Below are 22,388 nucleotides of genomic sequence, written 5' to 3'. Positions count from 1 at the left end.
AACCTTTCTGTGGCTTTTGCCCCAACTCTTAACAATTTGATTGGAGTCATAATTTTACAGCTTTTGGAGTTTTTTGGGAAAGATTTTTTTGGAATTACTGCCTTCACGCTGCCATCTTGGCTCTGCCACTACCATTTTTTTCTTGGTAGGTAAAGTAGTTATATGATAATTTGATTTGTATTGCACTGAAGAAGTAATTTTATCTTGAGTTGAATTATCATTTTAATTATATTAAATGGACATAACCATGAGCAATTGACATTTTCCCAGTTGTTTAGATCTGATTTTATTTGTGTGAAAAGTGCTTTGTAATTGTGTGCATTAAGTTTCTGAGTTTGTCTTGGGAGATAGATTTCCAAGCATTTAATGTTGTCTGCAATTACTTTAAATTGAATTTCTCTTTCTATCTCTTGTTCTTGGGCTTTGTTATTCAAATATAAAAATGTTGATGATTTAATATGGGTTTATTTTATATCCTGCTACTTTGCTGAATTTGTTAATTATTTAGTATTTTTGTTGATTTTCCAGGGTTTTCTAAGTATATCATCTACAAAGAGTGAAAATTTTTGTTTTTCATTTCCAGTTCACATTGGAAATGCTTCTAGTTTATCCCTTTTACATATATATATGTGTGTGTGTGTGTGTGTATTATATTTAATATTTTTTAAGGAAAACTCCAGGTTTTTTTTAGAGGAAAGTGTTTTAATAGGAGAAATCATATTTTGTCAAAGGTTTTTCATTCCTATTGAGCTAATCATATGATTCCTATTGGTTTTGTTATTGATATATGTTCAAATATATTAAGTATTGAACTATCCCTGCCTATCTGGTATAAATTCTGCCTGATCATGGTGTATTATTCTAGTAATAAATTGCTATAATCTCTGCTAAAATTTTATTCAAGCTAATTACATTAATATTCATTAGGGAGATTGGTCTATAATTTTGTCTGTTTTGGTTCTTCCTGGTTTAGGTACTAGCACCATATTGATGTCATAAAAGGAATTTGGCAGAACTCCTCTTTCTTTAAAATAGTTTATGTAGAATTGGAATTAATTGTTCCTTGAATGTTTGGAAGAATTTACTTGTAAATCTATCAGGTTGTGAAGACTTTTTGTTAGGGAGTTTATTGGTGGCTTCTTTGGTTTCTTTTTCTGAAATGGGGTTAAGTATTTTATTTCCTCTTCTGTTAATCTGGGCAGTTATATTTTTATAAATATTCATTCATTTTACTCAGAGAATCAAATTTATTGACCTACATTTAGATAAAATAGCTCTGAATTATTTGTTTAATTTCCTCCTCATTGATATGAGTTCACTTTTTTCATTTATGATACTGATCATCTGATTTTCTAATTTCTTTGTTTTAATCAGATTAACTAAAGGTTTATCAATTTTAATGGTTTTTTCACATAAAATCAAAACTTAGTTTTAGTATTAGGTCAATGGTTTTCTTGCTTTCAAATTTACTAATCTGTGTGTTGATTTTCATAATTTATTTGGTATTTAACTGAGGATCTTTAATTTGTTCTTTTTCTAGCTTTATTATTTGCATACTCGATTCATTGATCTCTTCTTTCTCTATTTTAATCATGTGAACATCCCATTTAGTTTGTTATGATGTCTCATTTACTTTAGACAAAATGATTAGTCATTTCTGTGATTTACTGTTTGATCCACTTGTTCTTAAAAATTATGTGATTTAGTTTCAAATTAACTTTTTGTTTATCCATGACCCTTTATTACATGTAATATTTATTTCAACATGATCTGAAATTGTGCATTTATCAATTCTGTCTTTCTGCATTTAATTGTAAAGTTTTTATGCCTTAATACATGGTCAGTTTTGGTATAAGTGCCATGTACTACAGGAAAAAAAAAATAGATTCTTTTCTATCCCTATTATAGTTTCTCCAGAGGTTTATTTAAGTTTGCCAAGATTTCATCTTAACTTCCTTCTTGTTTATTTTGTGTTTAGATTTATCTAGTTCTGAGAGAGGAAGGTTGAGTTCATCCATTATTATAGTTTTGCTTTTTATGCTATACCACTAGATGCGTATATGTTTAATAATGATATAATTTCATTGCCTGTGGTACCTTTTAGGAAAATGTAGTTTCCTTTCTTAACCCTTTTAGTGAGATCCATTTTTGCTTTTGCTTTGTCTGAATTCAGAATTGCTATTCCTGATCTTTTTACTTCGCTGAATCATAATATATTTTACTCCAATCTTTTATGTTTACCTGGTGTATATATCTCTCTCTGCTTCAGATGTGCTTTAGGTAAACAACATATTGTAGGATTCTGGTTTTTAATACATTTTTGCTATTTATTTCAATTTTATGGCAGAGCTCATCCCATTCACTTTACAGTTAAGAGTATTAATTCTTTATTTCCCTCCATGTTATCTTTCCTCTTATTCTTCCTCACCAATGTTTTACTCCCTTTCTCCTTTTAACTTTCTAAAAATATTTTAACCCAACTATTTTCACTTATCCCTTCATCCTTCTTTTTATCATTCCCTTCTTCCCTTTTCTTTCTCTTCCTTCCACCTCCCTACCCCTTCCCTGTAGGGTAGGATAGAGTTTTACACCCAATAGGGAACATATGTTATTTCTTCTCTGGGCCAAATCTATTGAATAGGATTTACTCAGTATTCACACCCTCCTTCTTCCCCTTTACTATAATATGTCTTTGTATCTTAACATTCCTAGTCTTTTTATGTTTTTATTGTTGTAACACTTTCTTGTACTTATATCCTTCTTGTACTTATATTCATTTTGTCTGACCTGATAAAAGTACTATCAATCAATGTACAATCAATCAAAAATTGTTTGATAAGGTCAAAATACAATTAATCAAAGGTAGATTGATTGATTGATAAGCGGCATTGCCTCATAGTCGCTAAATACCCTCCCCTCTTCTCTCTTATTTGAAATACACTTCTCAAGAGTCATGAATCAAGAATACCATCTGTATCCAGGGAAGGAATTGTGGAATTTGATCAAAGATCAAAGACTATTACCTTCAATTTAAGAAAAAAACCCATTATCTTCCTTATGTAATTTTGCTGTCTCTTATACTTTATTTTTTCCTCCTTAAGGATATGATTTCTCTATCATCACATTCAACTGAGATCAGTGTATACCATGGAAACAATGTAAAGGCTAACAGAATGCTTTCTGCAGGGAGTGGGGAAAGGGGGGGAGGGAAGCTAGAATGGGGGAAAGATTGTAAAACTCAAAATAAATAAAATCTTTCTTTAAAAAAAGTCATGAATCACATCAAATTATAATTATTTTATGCCTTACCCTCTTTTCAAGTACCCTTTCTTCAAAATTAAGTGAATCAATGAACAAAGCAGTCTCCCTATATAGATGGTTTAAAAAATATATTTAAAAAATATTTTTCCTCTTTCTGTTATGTCTTTATTTGCTTTGAATTGTTGATAGCGTACAAAGTTTTGTCTGTTATTTCTGTTATTTCTGTTTTATTAATCCAAAGCAAGACTATAGCAACTTCCTTGTCAGTTTCAACCAGTTCTTCAGTATCACATATTATATTTGAATATTTCTAGAATTTGTTCCAGTGAATTTTGGGACAACACACTCCTGAGCCTTCAAATTCTTCATCACTAAGAAGATACAAACATAATGTAAGGAAATAATTTCTTCCTAGCCAATTTTTTTTTATTTTAGGTTTTTTGCAAGGCAGTGGGGTTAAGTGGCTTGCCCAAGGCCACACAGCTAGGTAATTATTTAATGTCTGAGACTGGATTTTAACTCAAGTACTCCTGACTCCAGGACTGGTGCTCTATCCACTGCACCACCTAACCACTCCTTTCTTAGCCAATCTGAATGGATTTGAGGGATGGGATGCTGTGCTAAGACATCAGACTCACTTTCTCCTCCAGAGTCATCTGAGTCCAGTGACCAGATATATATATCAGGATAACTGGAAAAGGCCCTAGATGCTAGGCAATTAGGGTTAACTGAATTGCCCAAGGTCACATAGTTAGAAAGAGTCATATGTTTGCGGCCTGATATGAATTCACTTGCTGGTGTTTGTCCTTAATTACCAAAGAAGACCATGACATCAAGGTGGTACTGCCATGACAAGCCCATGATTTTGGATTTGAATGGGGTGGGGGGGGGGGGAGGGTTACTGTGCTAAGTCACCACTTTCTCCTTTGGAACTATATGGGTCGGGGCAGCTAGGTGGAGGGAGTGGCTAGGTGGCACAGTGGATAAAGCATCCACCCTGGAGTCAGGAGTACCCTGGGTTCAAATCCGGTCTCAGACACAATAATTACCTAGCTGTGTGGCCTTGGGCAAGCCACTTAACCCCATTTGCCTTGCAAAAACCTAAAAAAAACTATATGGGTCCAGGGGCCAGATATAGATCAGGACAATCAGGACAATTGGAGATGGTCTTGGATGTGAGGCCTTCAAGATGTGAGGAAGTCAGGGTTCTGAATGTGAGGCAATCAGGGTCAAGTGACTTGCCCAAGGTTATATAGCTAGTAAGTGTCAAATGTCTGAGATGGAAATTGAACTCAGGTCCCCCTGACTCCCAAGTCCAGTACTCTATCCACTTTGCCACCTAGCTGCCCCCTAAGGAGTTGCATAAGGAGAGAATAACCATTCAGATATTCTGAGACTGCCAGTACAAAGGCAGATGTTGAATGTTGACCAAGTGTAGCTGAATTCTGCAGAATACAATCACAGAGCTATCAGATAAAAAGAGAACCAAGAGAAAGCAGGGTCATGAAATGCCAAAGAGAAGCAAGTAAACAGGGGAAGTGGTCATCATTGTCAGATGCTGCAGAGAGGTAACAAGAATGAAGATTGAGAAAAGGTCTTTAGATTAATAAAGTTGATTGATAATTGAAGAGAGATATTTCAATATAATGATGAAGTTGAAGCTAGTTTTCAGAGGTTTTAGAAGTGAGTGAGAGGAGAGGCAGTGGAGTCAGAGAATATAGGTAGATAGATATCCATTCACAGCCCTTGAGGGAGGGTGCCTTTCTGGAACTTTCAGTAGTCACAAGCATTCTTTTCCACCTTGAAAGCATGACCACTGCTCTACTCATCATTCCCTTTGCCCTGGGAATGCAACTCAGAACCACATATAACCAGTGTTACTACACTCAGTGCCAGCTAAAGATTTCCTGTAATTTCCTTCTGAACAATTGCCCTTACTGAGGACCAAATAGAACCTCCATTAGCCCCTCATTGTCATCTGTGCAACTATTATGAATTTATGATCCTACTGTCCACAAGGGCTCTTTGAAACCTTTTTATCCTCCCATAAGGATCACATTGCTTTTTCTCTGCATTTTGATGTTGGTGCCAGAAGATTTGGGTCTTGCTGCCAATGAGAAAACTTTTCAGGGATTTTTTGGTCAGTGAATGGATCAGATAGTTCAAGTAATATTTAATCTTTTAACTTTTTTCCTGGCAATGTCTGTTGTGCCTATGGCCACAGGCCTCCTTCTATTTATTTTTGGGGTAGGCTGAAGTGCAGGATAATTAGAAAATCTACACATCTGAGTGAAGTTTCCCTAATAGCATAGATCTGGTGAAATGATGCTTTTCCTGATTCCCTTTCTAATTAGGACTCTCTTCAACCATAAATTTCAGTGTATTAATTTATGTATACACACATATATGTATGCATATATATATATATATATATATATATAATTTATCTGAATATATATATATATATATATATATAATATGTGTATGTATATTCCCTCCAGGAAAATTCCAGCTTTCTAAAAAGAGGTCCTACTCTCTTATATTCCTACCTCCTAAGCAGATGCCTAACAAATGAGTAAATTTAGGTTATGTGGTATACTATTTAGCATCATTCAGACATAAACATTTAAGCATTTACTCTATACCTGTCACTTTACTAAGTATGGAGGGGGGTGCAAAAAAGATAAAAGATAGTCTCTGCCCTCTAAGAGTTCATAATCTAATGGGAAGAACAAAAAGCAAATAAATCTATACAAACTATGTACAGGATAAATAGAAAATCATTCAGAGGGACAACACTAGGATTAAGACCATGTTCATTATTCCAGAAAGAAGCTGTTTATAACCATTCTTTATAAAAATTAATGACTTTAAGTAAGATTATGATAGTTTAATAATTATATTACCTTTCTTCACTGGGTAAATTCAGCAGTTTTTTTTAAAAATTCCTACCATTTACTTGGCACATATTCATAAGACATGTGGGTAGCACTATGCATAAGGCTATGGATTTGGGAATAGGAAGATCTGAGTTCAAAACCTTCCTCAGACACATACTAGCTGTGTGATCTTGGGCAAGTCACTTAAATCTCTCTCTACCTCAGGTTCCTCATTTGTAAAATGAAAATAATAAGACCTACTTCTCTTTACCAATATTGTTTTTATCACCATATTCACATGTTCTGGTTAATATTTGAATACTATGCCCAGAGAAAACCTAAAAATATGTACCTTTACCACTTTGTTCCTGATGCAGGGAATAAGAATGTTGTTTGATGTGACTGAAGTGCTTTCTCTTTACATAGAATGGCTTATTGGGAACCTGAATGATTAAGTATTTATTCAGAAGTAAATGTGTATTTTTAAACAGGCATAATAAAACATACATTTTATTGATATGGAGTCACAATATTGGAAACAAATATTTTATTAGTGTTACTTTTGCAGTAATCATGATGAGTTATGTTAATGGTACTGTAATTTCTATATGGTATCAGTCATTAACTAATTTGATTAATATGATTAGCACCCATGTTTTGAGTGAATGAAAAAAGATAATTTAATGCAACTCATTCATTGCATATTCATGTTGAAGTCTTCTAACTGGTCTTTTCTGTGTCCAGGCTCATTACCTCAAATGCCTCCTGAATAATACCTTGGCAATGATCTTCCTTAAATTTAATCATCATTTACAGTTAGTCTTTTCCTTTCTAGTTCTCTTTCACTTTTATGGAACTTTTGACCCTACTGACTACTCCTTCCTTGTATTCTGTTTATTTATGACTGTACCTCATGATATCATTCAGGAAAAAAATTTATGTTTTAGTTAAGCTTTATAGCTTTTATTTTTTATATTCAAAGCTATTTTTTCTTTTCTTTTTTTTTGTTTTGCATGCATTGATAATCTGTTAATTGTTCAGTCAAAATTAGGAAAAGAAAAGAAAAACCCTCATTATAAACTTGCATAGTCCTGTAGTATAATGTGTCACAATAGGCAAGTCTGAAAATATATCTCTCTGTGCATTTTAAGTTTATCATCTCCCTGATATGAGCCAAGTGGCTTGTTTTATTTTTAGTCTTCTGAATTTCTTTTATTATTTAATGTTCTAAGTTCATTTGGAGTGTTTTTCTATCCATATAACATAATTTGTTTTGTTATTCCCTAATATTGAATAGACCTTTAATTTCCAAATTTTTCTGTTATGAAAATAATTATTATAAATGTTTTTTCTGTGCATTGTGTTTTTTTCCTCCTTGTTTAATCTCTGGAATATAAGCTTAGTATTATTTAATAGGTACAACAAAGGATATGCACAATTTAGTGAGTTTGGGAGCATAGTTACAAATTGTTTTTTAGAATGGCTGTACTAATTGATAGCTCTCCTAGTAGAGTACTAATGTGCCTGTTTTCTCAATAGCTCCTCGAACATTTTATTTTCATATTTTGTTGACTTTGCCAGTTGAAATGGATCTGAAATAAAACTTCAGAGTTGCTTTATTTTGTATTTCTCTAATATGAATACTGAAGCAAAGTAAGCAGAACCAAAAAACAAACCAAAAAACCCTACAGTATTATAAAACAGGACATAATTTTTTTTACATGAATAAAATTGTATTTATGTATAATGTTAATTATGATGGCTAATAAATTTGATTCCACAGAAAATTTAAGACAATGGACTTTCTTCCCCCTCATTGCAATGAGGGCATATGAGTATGGAATATTGGGTATTCTTTCAGTCATGATATATTACTCAGTTTTGCTATACTGCTTAAATTTTCCTTCTTAATCTCTAAGACATGACTTGGCAGATAGTTGAGGGGAAAGGCATGTATTTAGAAATAAATGTAAAACAAAAATCAATACTAAAAAACAATTTAGAAAAGAACTATAGGAAAAAAAATTCTGAAGAAAGCATTTTGGTTTGCCAGAGTCAATGAAGACTTTATTTGAATTGGATCTTGATAGATAAATGTTAAGTAGTTAAGAAGGGCTAAAAGAGGAAATTTGAAGATTTATAAAAATAGTTGGGATTAGTATTTGGAAGTTCCAGGTAATTCTTGGCTCTACCAGTAAGGTATAGAATTGGGCCTTAGGGAAAGGACTGAACTTGGAAAGTAAGAGATGAATTTAGCCTTGGAAAGGAAGAAAGGAATATTTTTCTCTGAGGTAGGAGTAAAGGAAGAAAAAAGTATAGTGAAAAGAAAGTAGAAGAGGAATCTGATTGAACACAGTTAAAATGTCAAACTTTGAATAAGTGACATCATCTAACTATACCTATAATTATTATTGAAATATGCACATAGGTGAAACATTACATAGAATCTAAACATGGGAGTTAGGAAGATATGAATTCAAATGTATTTCTGGTACTTACTAGCCAGGACAAGTCACTTAACCTTTCTTTGTCTGTTTCCTCAATCTGTGAGATAGGGATAATAGCACCAATCTTCATCTACTATACCTCCATGCCTGGAATGCTCTTGTTTCTCATCTTTTGCTTCTTAATTGTCCTGATTTCAGTGCCCTGCACAAGCTCACTTCAGGGCCCTGAATTACTTTAATTTTTTTTCCCAATTACATGCAAAAAATTCATCTTTTTGTAGAGTTTTGAATTTCACATTTTTCTATCATCCTGCATTCCCTTCCTCCTCAGCATGGCAGCAAACACTCTGATATAGGTTGTGAATGTAGTCTTGTTTAACGTATTTCTATGTTAGTCAGATTGTGAAGAATTAGAGTTAAGGGTTCCATCAGAATTGTTTTTAATCATTGTACTGATGAAAAGAGCAAAGTTTGTCATTGTTGATTATTATACAGTATTGCTGTTAATTTGTACGATATTCTCCTATTTCTACTCACTTCAATCAACATCAATCAACATGAAGTCTGGCTGCTCATGATTTCTTACGGAACAATAGTACTCCATAACATTCATATACTATAACTTTATTCATCCATTCCACAATGGATGGGCATCCCCTCAATTTCCTCTTCTACAAAAAGAACTGCTATAAATATTTCTATACTTGTGGAACTTTTTCCCTTTTTTTTAGGATATCTTTGGAATATAGACCTAGTTGGTGGTATTGCTGAATCAATGAATATACAGTTTTATTTCCCTTTAGGCATAATTCTAAATTGCTCTCCAGAATGGTTAGATCAGTTCACAACCCTAACAGTGTGATTGTTGGGTGTATGGGGCCAGATATGGACTTGGGTGCTCCTGACTCCAGGGCTGGTGCTCCATACATTGCGCCACCTGGCCATACCTACAATTATTACTATTTTTTTTTAATTTTAATTGTTTTTCTCTTCCCTTTACTTTATCGCTCAAGCGAGTCTATATTTTTTGGGGGAGGGGTATTTTGTTTACTCTTAAACAAGAATATTTTATTAATGTATAAAAAAACATTTGTACAAAATGAGAATAAACATTAAATTAAAAAAAAGAAAAAAGCCTTTCCAAGATTCCCTCCATTATAAAAAAAAAAAATCCTACCAGTGGCACATTAGTGTCCCTAGATTTCCCACATCCTCTCCAATATGGCTCATTTTCCTTTTTTCTCAGTTTAGTCAATCTGATAGGTGTAAGGTCAATATTGATTTGGAGTATTTTTTCCTATGATTATAGAGAACTTTAATTTCTTCATCTGAAAATTGGCTATTTATGACTTTTTGACCATTTTTCAATTGGAGAATGACTTGTATTGTTATAAATTTGACACAGAACTCTTGTGAACAGTTGTGAAAATTATTTCCCAGCTTTCTGATTCCTTCTAATTGGCTATATTGGTTTTGTTTATACAAAAACTTTTTAATTTAATGTAGTTGAAATTATTTATTTTGTAGTTTATATTGTTCTTTATCTCTTATCTCTTATGTTTGGTCATAAACTTTTCCCCTTTCCATAGATCTGACAGATAGACTATTTCTTATTCTCTTAAATGCCTTTTGGTATGACCTTTTATGTCTTGTGCCCATTTCGACCTTATCTTGGTATAGCACATAAGATATTGGTCTATGCATGATTTTGGGCATATGTTCCTGTTTTCCCAGCAGTTTTTGTCAGAGTGTATTCTTAACCCATAAACTAATGTCTTTTGAGTTTATCCAGCAATAACTACTGTAATTATATACTACTGTTTCTTTTGACCCTAATCTATTTAACTGATCCACTTCTCTATTTCTTAACAAGTACCAGAGAGTTTTAGTGAATGATACTTTATAATACTGTTTTAGATCTGATGGGGATAGGCTTCCTTTGAATTTTTTTCATTAATTCTCTTGATATTCTTGACCTTTTGATTCTCCAGATCAATTTTAATTTTAGTAGAATTGTCATTTTTATTATATTAGCTCTGCCTACCCCTGAACAACTGACATTTTTCCAATTGCTTAGACTGACTTTATTTTTTTTATTTTTTGCAAGGCAATGGGGTTAAGTGGCTTGCCCAAGGCCACACAGCTAGGTAATTATTAAGTGTCTGAGGCTGGATTTGAACTCAGGTACTCCTGACTCTAGGGCCAGTGCTCTATCCACTGCACCACCCAGCTGCCCCTAGACTGACTTTATTTGTATGAAAAGTCATTTATAATTGTATTCATATAGTTTCTTGGATTATCTTGGCAGGTAGATTCCCACGTATTTTATGTTGTCTACCATTAGTTTAAATGAAATTTCTCTATCTCTTGCTATTGGGCTTTGTTGGTAATATATAGAAATGTTGATGGTTAATGTTGGGGGAGTTTTATATCCTGTTACTTGATAAAGCTCTTGAAGCTTTAAAGTTTTAAAGTAGTTTTTAATCGATAGTTCTCTAAGTTTATCATCTGCACAGAGTGAGAGTTTTGTTTCCTCATTACCAGTTCTAATTCTTTCAATTTCTTTTTCTTAGTTTTTCACCCTTGATCTTAACTGAGATCTTTTTGATATTACTAATCTTTCACCCTTTCACTTTTTCCACCTTTTTCACCCTTCTTTTTTCACCTTTGATCTTACTGAGAATGCATCTGGTTTATCCCCATTACATATAATGCTTGCTGATGGTTTTAGATAGATATTGCATAATATTTTAGGAAAATTACATTTATTTCTGTGCTCTCTAGTGTTTTAATAGGAATGGATATTGTATTTTACCAAAGGCTTTTCCAGTATCTATTGAAATAATCATATTGTTTGTTAATTTTGTTATTGGTATGGTCAATTATACTGATAGTTTTCCTCATATTGAACCAACCCTGCATTCCTGGTATAAATCCTATCTGATCATCTTGTATTATCCTAATGATAACTTCTCTGTAATCTCTTTGCTAAAATATTATTTAAAATTTTTTAATCAATATTAATTAGGGAAATTGATTTATAATTTTCTTTGTCTGATTTGGCTCTTTTGGTTTAGGTATCAGCACTTTATTGCTGTCATAAAAGAAATCTGGCAAAACTCCCATCTATTTTTTTTAGATTGTTTATATAGAATTGGAATTTTTTGTTCTTTAAATGTTTGATAGAATTCACTTGTAAATTCATCTGACCTTGGAGTTTTTTCCTTAGGGACTTTAATGATGACTTGTTCATTTTTTTTCTGAAATGAGTTATTTAAGTATTTTATTTCATCTTCTGTTAATCTGACCAAGTTATGTTTTTGTAAATAATGATCCATTTCACTTACATTTTCAGAGATGTTGGCATACAGTTGGACGAAACAACTTCAGATAATTTAAATTACTTTAATTCCTTCTTTATTGCTGGTGAATTTACCCTTTTCATTTTTGATGATGGTTATTTTTTTCCTTTTTTAAAAAAAATCAGATTAACCAAAAGTTTATCTATTGCATTGGGTTTTTTTTATAAGGCCAGCTCTTAGTTTTATTTATTACTTCACTAATCTTCTTGTTTTTAATTTTTCAATTTGTCCTTTGAGTTTCAGAATTTCTAACTTAGTATTTAATTGGAGGTTGTGTTCTTTTTCTACCTTTTATAATTGCATGTTCCAGGTCCCTAATTACTAATGCCTTCTCCTCCCAAATTGCCTCCCACCTTTTCAATATACATCTTATATTATTTTTATTTTAGAAACTAGTTTCTTCTTATTAATCCAGAATTACCAGTTTGCTCTTCTGTTTCCTCTCTACCTTTTGAATGGTAATGCTGGCACTCGATATATGTCAAAAATTTAACTGCACTGCTTTTTGATAGGAAAAAAAAAAGATTGCTTAGAAGATATTCATGTTTTCATGCCAGGTTAATGGCCTTTCTCTCAAACTCATTTAATTTATTTCTTTTCTCCAAATGACACTTTGTCTTTGGTTTCTTTCTCTGCTGTTTCCCATTTAATTTCTTTACTATCATATTTATCCTTAGATTCCTAAGTTTTCAACTTATATGAATACACTTTATTTTATACAGTGATACTCCAAACTTTTTCCATTCTCTCCCTTTTTCATATTTTAACTGGCAACATTGCTTTAGGACTTTCCTGCCTTACCCACTAGGCACCAAGAAAATTCTCCAAGATTCTAACAGTTTTGGCACTCTATCTTATTACCACCTTCTCTCCCTCTGATTGGGGAGTGGAGCCATGAACTCCAAACCCTGATTTAAAGAGGGAACTCAGCTCAGCTGCCTTCATTTTGACCTGACTATACCACTGTGGGATTTTTCTGACTTTTCCACAGTATTACCATGTTATGTATTGGAGTCTTTCTTCTATCCTTCACTTTTCAACTGGTTTTTTTAGATTTTTTTTTTGCAAGGCAAATGGTGTTAAGTGACTTGCTCAAGGCCACACAGCTAGGTAATTATTAAGTGTCTGAGACCAGATTTGGACCCAGGTACTCCTGACTCCAAGGCCGGTGCTTTATCCACTATGCCACCTAGCCGCCCCCTCAACTGGTTTTTGCATGTTGTCTCTAGATTGTAATTTCCTTGAAGACAGGGAAAATTTTTTTTGAATTTGTGTCCCTGGTACATAATACAATGTCTGCTATGTGGCATATCCCTAATAAATGTTTTTTGATTTTTAAAATAATTACACACATTTTAGAACCATGTACTTGTCAGAACTGCCATACCACCAAGTTTCAGTGGCATCGGTTATGTCAAATTTTCTAACTTCTTTGCCAATTCTATTCTTTCTGTTTGGTTTTCATTTAGTTTTTTATTTGTATAGCTGAGGATATTATGCTTTCTTCTTGGGTAGTATCTTATGTGAATTATTAGTCTCTTGTGCTACTATTCTTATTATATACTTAGTATTCTCTATGGTGCCAAGTTTGGCAAATTTATGTGGAAAGTCCTGCCCTTTCCTTTCCACTTTCAATTGAAGTCATCTTTATCAGATTCACAAGACTTTTTAGGTGATCAAGAACTCATTATTTCTAGCTTTTAAGCCATACTTTAGACATCTATCAGATGCTATCTTTTTCTTAGTTGGTCACTCCCCAAGTCTTCTGACTCTCCTACCTTTAAGTAACTGTACTGATGACATCTTTACAAAGTCATCAGTTTTTGCCTAAGATCATTTATTGTTGGCAATATTTTCTGTGTTCTTTGAGGGGCATGATTTTTCCCTCAAATGAATCATTAGAAATTAGATGTGGTTATCATGTCTGACTCTTGGATCTCTACCACATCCCCTAACAAATCTACAGAAAGAAAGTTGGATATGGAGTCAAAAAAACATGTTTGTAATACTAGTTAACTTTGTGTCCATGGGCAAGTCTCTTAATCTCTCTGATAGTCAGTCACCTGTTTTGTAAAATGGGAATAATAATGGGGATAATAACTTGACAAGGTAGTTGTAAGATGTAAATGAGAAAATGTGTAAGCATTTTATTCCCTAAGAAAGATAAAAAGATATAAAAATAATAGCATTTTAAAATGACTGATGTGCAAAATTAAAAATAGACTGTCCATGAATTTAGTAGTTATTCACACCTAATTGATTAACTAGGCTTCAGAATGCCTTGCTAACTTAAAAAAAACTAAACAAAACATTCATTTTCACATTATTCCCTTGAGATAACTAGTAGATAGGTATATTTTAATTTTTTTTCTTTATAAGTGAATAAAGTGAAGTATAGAAAAATGGTTGCCTATACCTTGGAGCTTCAGAATCCTGCTTAGGGAAGGTAATTAATTTACTTTTTTTTTTTTTTTTTTTTTTGGAGCTTGAACTTTAGAACTTAACCCAGGGGTTGGATAATTGAGTTTATATTGACCCACTTAGCTCACTATATCTCTTAGTTGCCACCAGATGCCAGATAATGCTCTACATTTACATCTTACCCAGGTATCCTTCAGAGCTATTGTATCATTTTCTTGCCTCTATGTACTCTTCATCCCTCAACTGTTACCTTTCCTCTTCCTTTAAACTTCTTTATTATTTTACCTCTAACCTTCCAGTCATACAAGCTTATAACTTCAGTGTTATCTCCAACAAATTACTCTCTTTCACTGGCATCTTTCAGATGCTAGTCATTTGTCAGATTTTATTATTTCATTCTCCATAAAATTTCTTGCATCTGTCTTTTCTCTCCTTAAGCCGCCTTAGGTTAGGCCTTTATCACTTTGGATTGTTATAGTAATCTTCTAATTGATCTCCCTACATCAAGTTTCTCTCCATTTCTAATCCATCCTCTACAGAACTACCAAAGAAATATTCCTAAAAGTGTAGATATGATTATGTCACCCTCCTATACAATAAAATTATTGGACACTCTAGGATCTAATATTTATATTTATTATCCCTTTTAAAATTTCAGTTTTGTGTTCATTTGATAACATAGAATTTTTAATCAATGGCAAATGTACATAATGAATAAATATATAAATATATTCATATTAAGGAAGTATGTTCATTTTTTGAAACTGATTTATGGGAGCAATCAAAAAGAATATGGAGATCACTATAGTGCAGTCATTCTGTTCATAGGTCATAAGAATATTCTGAACATTGAGAACTGTTAAGAACTAGTGTCATTTGCATTAGACTTGAACTTTATTTTTTCACAACTCTATTGTGTTGTTCTTTTGTTGTTATTAATAGGGAGTATTTAAAAATCATTCCAATTAAAAAAATTTTTTTTCCATTTCCCCCCCCACAGACATTTTAGAGACTGGTGTTAAAGGAACAACAGACACAGTTAAAGGTGTGAAACGGAAAAAGATTGTAACTGAAAACCATCTGAAAAAAATACCAAAATCACCCCTGAGAAATCCTCTTCAAACAAAACTTAAGGAAAATACAGGACAACCATCTTTCAATGTGCTTCATAGAACTTCAGAATACCAAAAGGAAGAGAATCACCTTCCTGTTGAAAATGGGAAACAATTTACCAAACAAAATGGGGAAGCACTTGTAGTAACAACCAAAACCTCAAAAGCTGAAGCATCAGTGCCCCCAAAGAAGTTGTCCTTATCACAGCATTCCATAGAATTGCGCAAGTGGAGATCTGAAGGCTCTGATTCAGGAGAACTCAATTTGCATGATGAACAGTGGGACTCTAGTTGTATGTCAAGTATGGCTAAGACTGACAACAGTGAATGTATTACTTTTAATTGTAATACTACTTCATCTTCATATACAAGTACTGCATTCGATGTCTTATTGAAGGCTATGGAGCCTGAACTGAGTACCTTATCACAAAAGGGGCCTTCTTGTGCTATAAAGGTAGAAAAACTGAGACCAAATAAAGTTGCCCGATCTCCTTCTAAACTAAAAAATAGTCAGAGTGCTCCAAGTAACTCCTTGTCACACCAAGAATTCGTCCCTGATTCACAAGTTTCTCCTTGTACCTCACAAACTGTCCACATGTCTACTGCTGGCAAGGTTGAACAAACACCAGTTCAGTCAGTTTCTCCTTTACAAACTGTACATGAACAGTTTGTTTCTAAATCTAACCAACATAATCAGCAACTTTCAGTAGGTCCAGGTTTTACCAGATCACTTACACATCAGCAAAGTCAAGATAACCCTCAAGTCCCACATATATACAATATAGCAGTAACTTCTTCTATAAATCATACCCCACCTTCTAAAGTATCTCAGGTTATTCCTCAAAACCAGCCAGTGGATTCTTCTTCACCAATGTCAGTAAGTCCAACCAATTCCACACAGTTACCTTTAGCCCCAATGTATAATTCAGCTCAAGTTGCTTCCATTGTTAATCACAGTGTTGAACAAATGTATAATCTAATTTTGAAAGATCAGAAGCCCAAAAAACAAGGAAAATACATTTGTGAATATTGCAGTAGAGCTTGTGCAAAACCTAGTGTTCTTCTAAAGCATATCCGCTCCCATACAGGAGAAAGACCTTATCCTTGTGTGACTTGTGGATTTTCATTTAAGACTAAAAGCAATTTATATAAGCACAAAAAATCTCATGCACATGCTATCAAACTGGGACTTGTCTTACAGCCAGATTCAAGTGGTTTGTTTTTATCACATGAATCAACTAAAGCACTTAATATTCATTCAGATGTTGAAGAAAGTGGTGAAAGTGATGATGAAGGTACTGCTGATGAAAGACAAGATGACCAGGGTTCTTTAGAACTGGAGTCTACTCAAATAATGAAAATTATATCAAATTCTGAAACTTTACAGAAATCAAGTTCTATTCCAAGCAATCCAGATCATGTATTAGGTGACTTTTCACTTCAGGAAAAATCTTCAGAATCACAAGTAAGAACAGCACTACCTAAAGTAGTAGTTCACCCTGTGAACATTTCCCCTTTAAGAGCTGATAGTCCAAAAGTTATAGATTCCACTCCTGAACTTCCTACTTTACAAAAATCAAGGGACATTCAAGTTACAAATACACAGTCAAATTTAAACAACATATCTTCCTTAGAGACTGATGATAAGCCCCACCAGAAAGGGGATGTCACACAATTGGAAGACAGACAAGAACCTCATATAGGACCAATACATGCACAATTACAAAGGCAACAGGCTACTGATTGTCCCCAAGAGCAACAAGGAAAGCATTTGCTGAGCCCTCGAAGTTTAGGAAGCACAGATTCAGGTTACTTTTCACGTTCTGAAAGTACTGATCAGACAATGAGTCCACCTCCTTCCTTTGTACGAGTATTACCCACCACTGAAAAAGATCCAAATAAAAATAATGGACCCTATGCAGTTCCTATCAGTACAGCACCATCTTCTGCTGCACAAACAGCCCCTGGTGAAAAAGCATTGATTTTATCTGGTCAAATGCGTCCACCAATGGCAACAAAAACACTGGAAGAACGCATATCAAAATTAATATCGGATAATGAAGCTTTGGTAGATGATAAGCAACTAGATAGTGTGAAACCAAGAAGAACCTCTCTCTCTCGAAGAGGCAGTATAGATTCACCAAAATCATATATTTTCAAAGATTCTTTCCAGTTTGATCTAAAACCTATGGGAAGGAGAACTAGCTCAAGTTCTGATATACCAAAGTCCCCTTTCACACCTACTGAGAAATCTAAACAAGTTTTTCTTTTGTCTGTACCTTCCCTTGATTGTTTACCTATAACCAGAAGTAATTCTATGCCTACAACAGGTTATTCAGCTGTACCTGCAAATATAATACCACCTCCTCACCCATTAAGAGGAAGTCAATCATTTGATGACAAAATTGGCTCTTTTTATGATGACGTCTTTGTATCAGGACCTAATTCTTCAGTACAACAAAGTGGACATCCTCGTACTCTTGTGAGACAGACAGCAATAGAAGATTCTTCTTCAAATGAAAATCATGTTCTTGGAACAACACAGCCTACAGATGAGGGCTATATTGGATGTAATATTTCTAATGAAACTTTATTGCCCAGAAGTAAGTCATTTGTACAGGGATCAAATTTGGAAAAAAAGAAATCCCATCAAGGTCGAGGAACAATGTTTGAATGTGAAACCTGTCGAAACCGATATAGGAAATTGGAAAATTTTGAAAATCACAAAAAATTTTATTGTTCAGAGTTACATGGACCCAAAACAAAGGTAGCTATACGAGAAGCTGAACACAGTCCAGTGTCTAGTAGTACACAGCCTCCAATCCTGCATTATAGAATGGCGGGTTCATCTGGAGTCTGGGAACAGACACCACAGATAAGAAAAAGAAGGAAAATGAAAAGTGTTGGAGATGATGATGAGCTTCAGCAAAATGAAACTTCAAAAAGTTTTGAAGGTATTCAGTGTCAGAATGTTTCAGGTAGTACTGGTTTGTCTAAACATAATATTGAGGCAAGTGGAAAACAGTCTGGCTGTATAAAATTGCAAAAATCTCAAATTCAGCTTATTAGTAGGAGTACAGAACAGACTATTGAACCCAAACTGCCTCCCATTGTGGAAAAGCAAATAAATTCAGTTATCCAGGAAAAGTTAGAACTGAAAAGACAAGGGACTGGAATTTCAGTAATACAGCATACTAATTCACTAAGCAGACCTACTTCGTTCGAAAAATCTGAACCATTTGAAAGAAGTTCCCCAATTTCTTTTCAAGATCATAATAGATCAGTGAAGCATGGACCTTTGAAAACAATTAGAATTATTCAAGAAGATGGATGTACTCCTGGCCATGCTGTTTACCATCCCCAATTTTTGTTGTCAGATTCACCTAGAATAGAATTTCAAGAAAATCCTAGAGTGTTATCAAATGAAAGAAATCATCTGATACAATCAAGATTAGTTCGCCAACATAATATACAAGTTCCCGAAATATTGGTCACAGAAGAACCAGATCGTGACCATGAAACCCAAAATAATGATCAAGAAAAAACAGAAAAATTTAATTGGCCTCAACGAAGTGAAACTTTAGCAAAATTGCCAACAGAGAAGCTGCCACCCAAAAAGAAAAGGATCCGTCTAGCTGAGATGGAACACTCTTCTGCTGAATCAAGCTTTGATTCTACTCTTTCTAGAAGCCTAAGTAGAGAGAGTAGTTTATCACATACTTCAAGTTTCTCAGTTTCTTTAGATTTGGAGGAAATTTCTAAAATTGAGAATACCTCCAAAATTGAAAACATAAATAAATCAGAGCTCCTCATGATTCCAGTTGGTTCACAAACATTGAGTGTGCCAGGAGCTCCTTATAGGGAAATGAGACGAGCTGCTTCAGAACAGATCAATTGCACACAACCATCTATGGAGTTCTCTGACTTTAGAAGTAAATCTTTTGACTGTGGAAATACATCTCCATCCAAATCGATTGCACTTGTGGAGGTACAGGCTCTGAAGGCTCCTACTAGCATTGGAATTACAGGACATGTGCCTCTTTTAGAAAGAAGGAGGGGACCTCTTGTACGTCAGATATCTCTAAACATAGCTCCAGATGGCCATCTGCCTCCTGTAGTACCATCATCTTTCCCAAATACTCTTGTATCAGAAGTAACCACAATGACATTTCATAGATCTCAGAACTCTAGTAAATCTTTAAATGAGTTTCCTTCAAACTCTTTGCTTTCCCAGATTCAGATTAAGGACTTGGAGCCAGTAATGTCAAATTCTATTTCTTCAAAACCCCAGCAGCTTTTAGGTGTCAACTTAATAACCCCTGAACACCAAAATGTGCAAACTTCTTTTGAAGTGACAACACAAGGTGAAAAACCAGACACTGTCTCCACTACACATTTATCTTCTGATAGTGAGGATTGCTTTGCTCCAAAGTATCAACTTCAATTTAAAACTCTACATTCAGGTCAGTCTTGTTCAAATTCCATAAATGACTTGTCAAACCAAGTTCATCCAAATCTAGTTAGTGTGGACCAAAGTGTGACTTCATTAAAAATGCCTAGTACATCTAGTTCTTGCCCCTTGCCACCTCTAAAACCTGAACATTTATGTAGTCAAATACAGAAGACATCACCTTTTGTGGTTCCTCTTCAAACTCACAGTAATGTACCAGCTTATAGTCTTGCTACTGTTACACCCCTTCCACAAATTTTAGTAACCCAGGATCAATCAAATCAGTCAGTTTGCAAGACAAATATGGTTACAGTGCCAGCCTCAGAAAGTGCAATTCAGATGCCAAAATCTCACCACAGTCACGAGAATGCTTTGCCAAACTCACAAAAACACCTTAGTAGTGAAAATGTGTTTTCTGAGATAGGTCAAAATTCAACACTCTCAGAATCCTTGACTATGATGCAGAAAATTCCTGTCAGTGGTCTTTTTCCTCAGGCAGAAGCATCAGGTTCGAGTAAAAGAATGCTTTCCCCAGCCAATAGTTTAGATATTGCCATGGAGAAACAACAGAAGCGAGCTAAAGATGAAAATGGTGCTGTTTGTATAACAGACATTAGATCATTACAACTATTGAACATGAAAATTAGTGATTCTAATAAACACAAAAAACCTGTTTTGGTGAGACAGATTTGTACTACAGATCCCCTTGAAGGTGTTTTATTGGATCAGGAAATTATTGCACAATCTGGAAATAACAGTGACCCTGGCAGTTTGATAGATGGTTTACCAGCCAATGCTTCTTCAGGAAATATGAAATCTGAAATTACAGAACATATTAAAGAGTTGTTAGAATTAGAAAATATGAAGTCCAATATATCTCTGAATTTTGGAGCTAGAAAATCTCCTGCATCTTCTTCAGAAAATAATCAAATTTTTTCTTTGAAGAGTACAAACAGTAATCAAGAAAGGAATTCCCCAGTGGCTAAGAACAAGTATAGAAAAATGAATATTCAGGAGCTAACCTCTTCATCATTTTATTCAGGCGATGAACAGCAGCTAAACTTTCCAAGTCTAAAGACTACAACAAGTTTTACATGGTGTTACCTTGTAAAACAGAAACCATTGCATTTGCCTCAAAATGACCAAAAAACTTCAGCATATTCTGTATGGAATATTAGTTCCAGTAATCCAAATCCACTTGGTTTGCCTACAAAAGTTGCACTTTCCCTCCTTAATTCAAAACAGAAGTTTGGAAAATCCCTATATAGTCAAGCAATAACTTCTCATTCCAAATCTGATGTACTGGTCTACTCAAGCAAATGGAAAAACAACTTAAGCAAGGTACTTCACATCTGATTATTTTCTAAAAACAATGCAGTTAATTTCAGAAATGTCTTTGTACTTCTAAAATATTTATTGGAAAATAATGTATTTTAATTTAAACTACTGAAATATGTCCTAATTATGCAGGTAATTGTTTTAGCAAGAGGTTAACTTTGTTATAATATACTAACTACATACTTTCAGTATGTCCATCTTGTTCCTTTTTCTGACACTGATCCTTTGAAGAAGCTATTAGGAGTAATGTTGAACATCTAAATCAGGGCAGTGATGGTAGAGTAATACATTGTGGAGAAAGAATAAACATCTTGGTGATTAGATTTCTGTATGTGAAATGAGGGATTTTTAAGAAAAAAAAATGATTGCAGTTTCAAACCTACATGGCTAATTGATATTGTTTCTTTAAACAAAGTAGCCAGTGGGAGGAACCAATTGGAGCAGTAAAAGAAATGGACAGTAAATGACAACTGTGAGTTCAGATTAAATTTGTAGAGTTTGGGTGCTGCTTGTTCTGTCAAATAGAGCAGTCCAGCAGGGATTTGGGGAAGTGTCAGTCTATAGCTTGGGAAAATAAGTCTAGGCTATAGCTAAGGATTTGGAAAATCATGTACATAAAAGAAATTGTCTAATCCACAGGAAAAAAAGATAATCAAATTAGATTGTATGAACAAATGAGAATCAAAGGCAGACCCATAAAGAATGCTTACATTTAACAGGCAGGATGAAGAAGAGGAGTTATGAATGATAACTTGATAGTAGAAGTTTATGAAAATCTTGAATATCAGAACTTTCATAGTATACAATTTAAAAGGATGAGGAGTGATGGTTTTTCCCCTTAGAAGCAGGCCATTTCCTTTTAGAATTATCCCACATTTAAGCAGAGTACTTTAAGGATATTCGATATCAAAGTAAGATATATTCAAGTTTGTGTTTATGTATGATTTTGTTGTTGCATATTTTACTTTAATTTTGAGTTATTGTTGAATAGTAAAATTCTTGGTCACAAATATGAGATAACTCAGATAGAAAAAATACATTTCAGAACAACACTATATATGAAAGCTTTTGAGAGAATTTGCACATACTTTATTGTGTCTTTATATGAAAATCAGATG

General features: G+C 33.8%; 1 protein-coding gene across 5 annotated transcripts in view; it reads left to right on the top strand.

The window, feature by feature from the left end:
- HIVEP1 (HIVEP zinc finger 1) overlaps positions 1–22,388 on the top strand; it is a 195,637-nt gene that overhangs the window by 118,676 nt on the left and 54,573 nt on the right. For all 5 annotated transcript variants that reach the window (XM_074207825.1, XM_074207820.1, XM_074207821.1 and 2 more), the window contains one exon: positions 15,371–21,273. In XM_074207825.1, coding sequence (XP_074063926.1) covers positions 15,371–21,273 — 5,903 coding nt within the window. The remainder of the gene's footprint in view (positions 1–15,370; positions 21,274–22,388) is intronic.

The sequence above is a fragment of the Macrotis lagotis genome, chromosome X (genome assembly GCF_037893015.1).
Source record: "Macrotis lagotis isolate mMagLag1 chromosome X, bilby.v1.9.chrom.fasta, whole genome shotgun sequence".
NCBI classification, from domain to species: Eukaryota; Metazoa; Chordata; class Mammalia; order Peramelemorphia; family Peramelidae; genus Macrotis; species Macrotis lagotis.
Note: the sequence above shows the minus strand (reverse complement) of the source record. Positions and strands in the feature narration are given on the sequence as shown.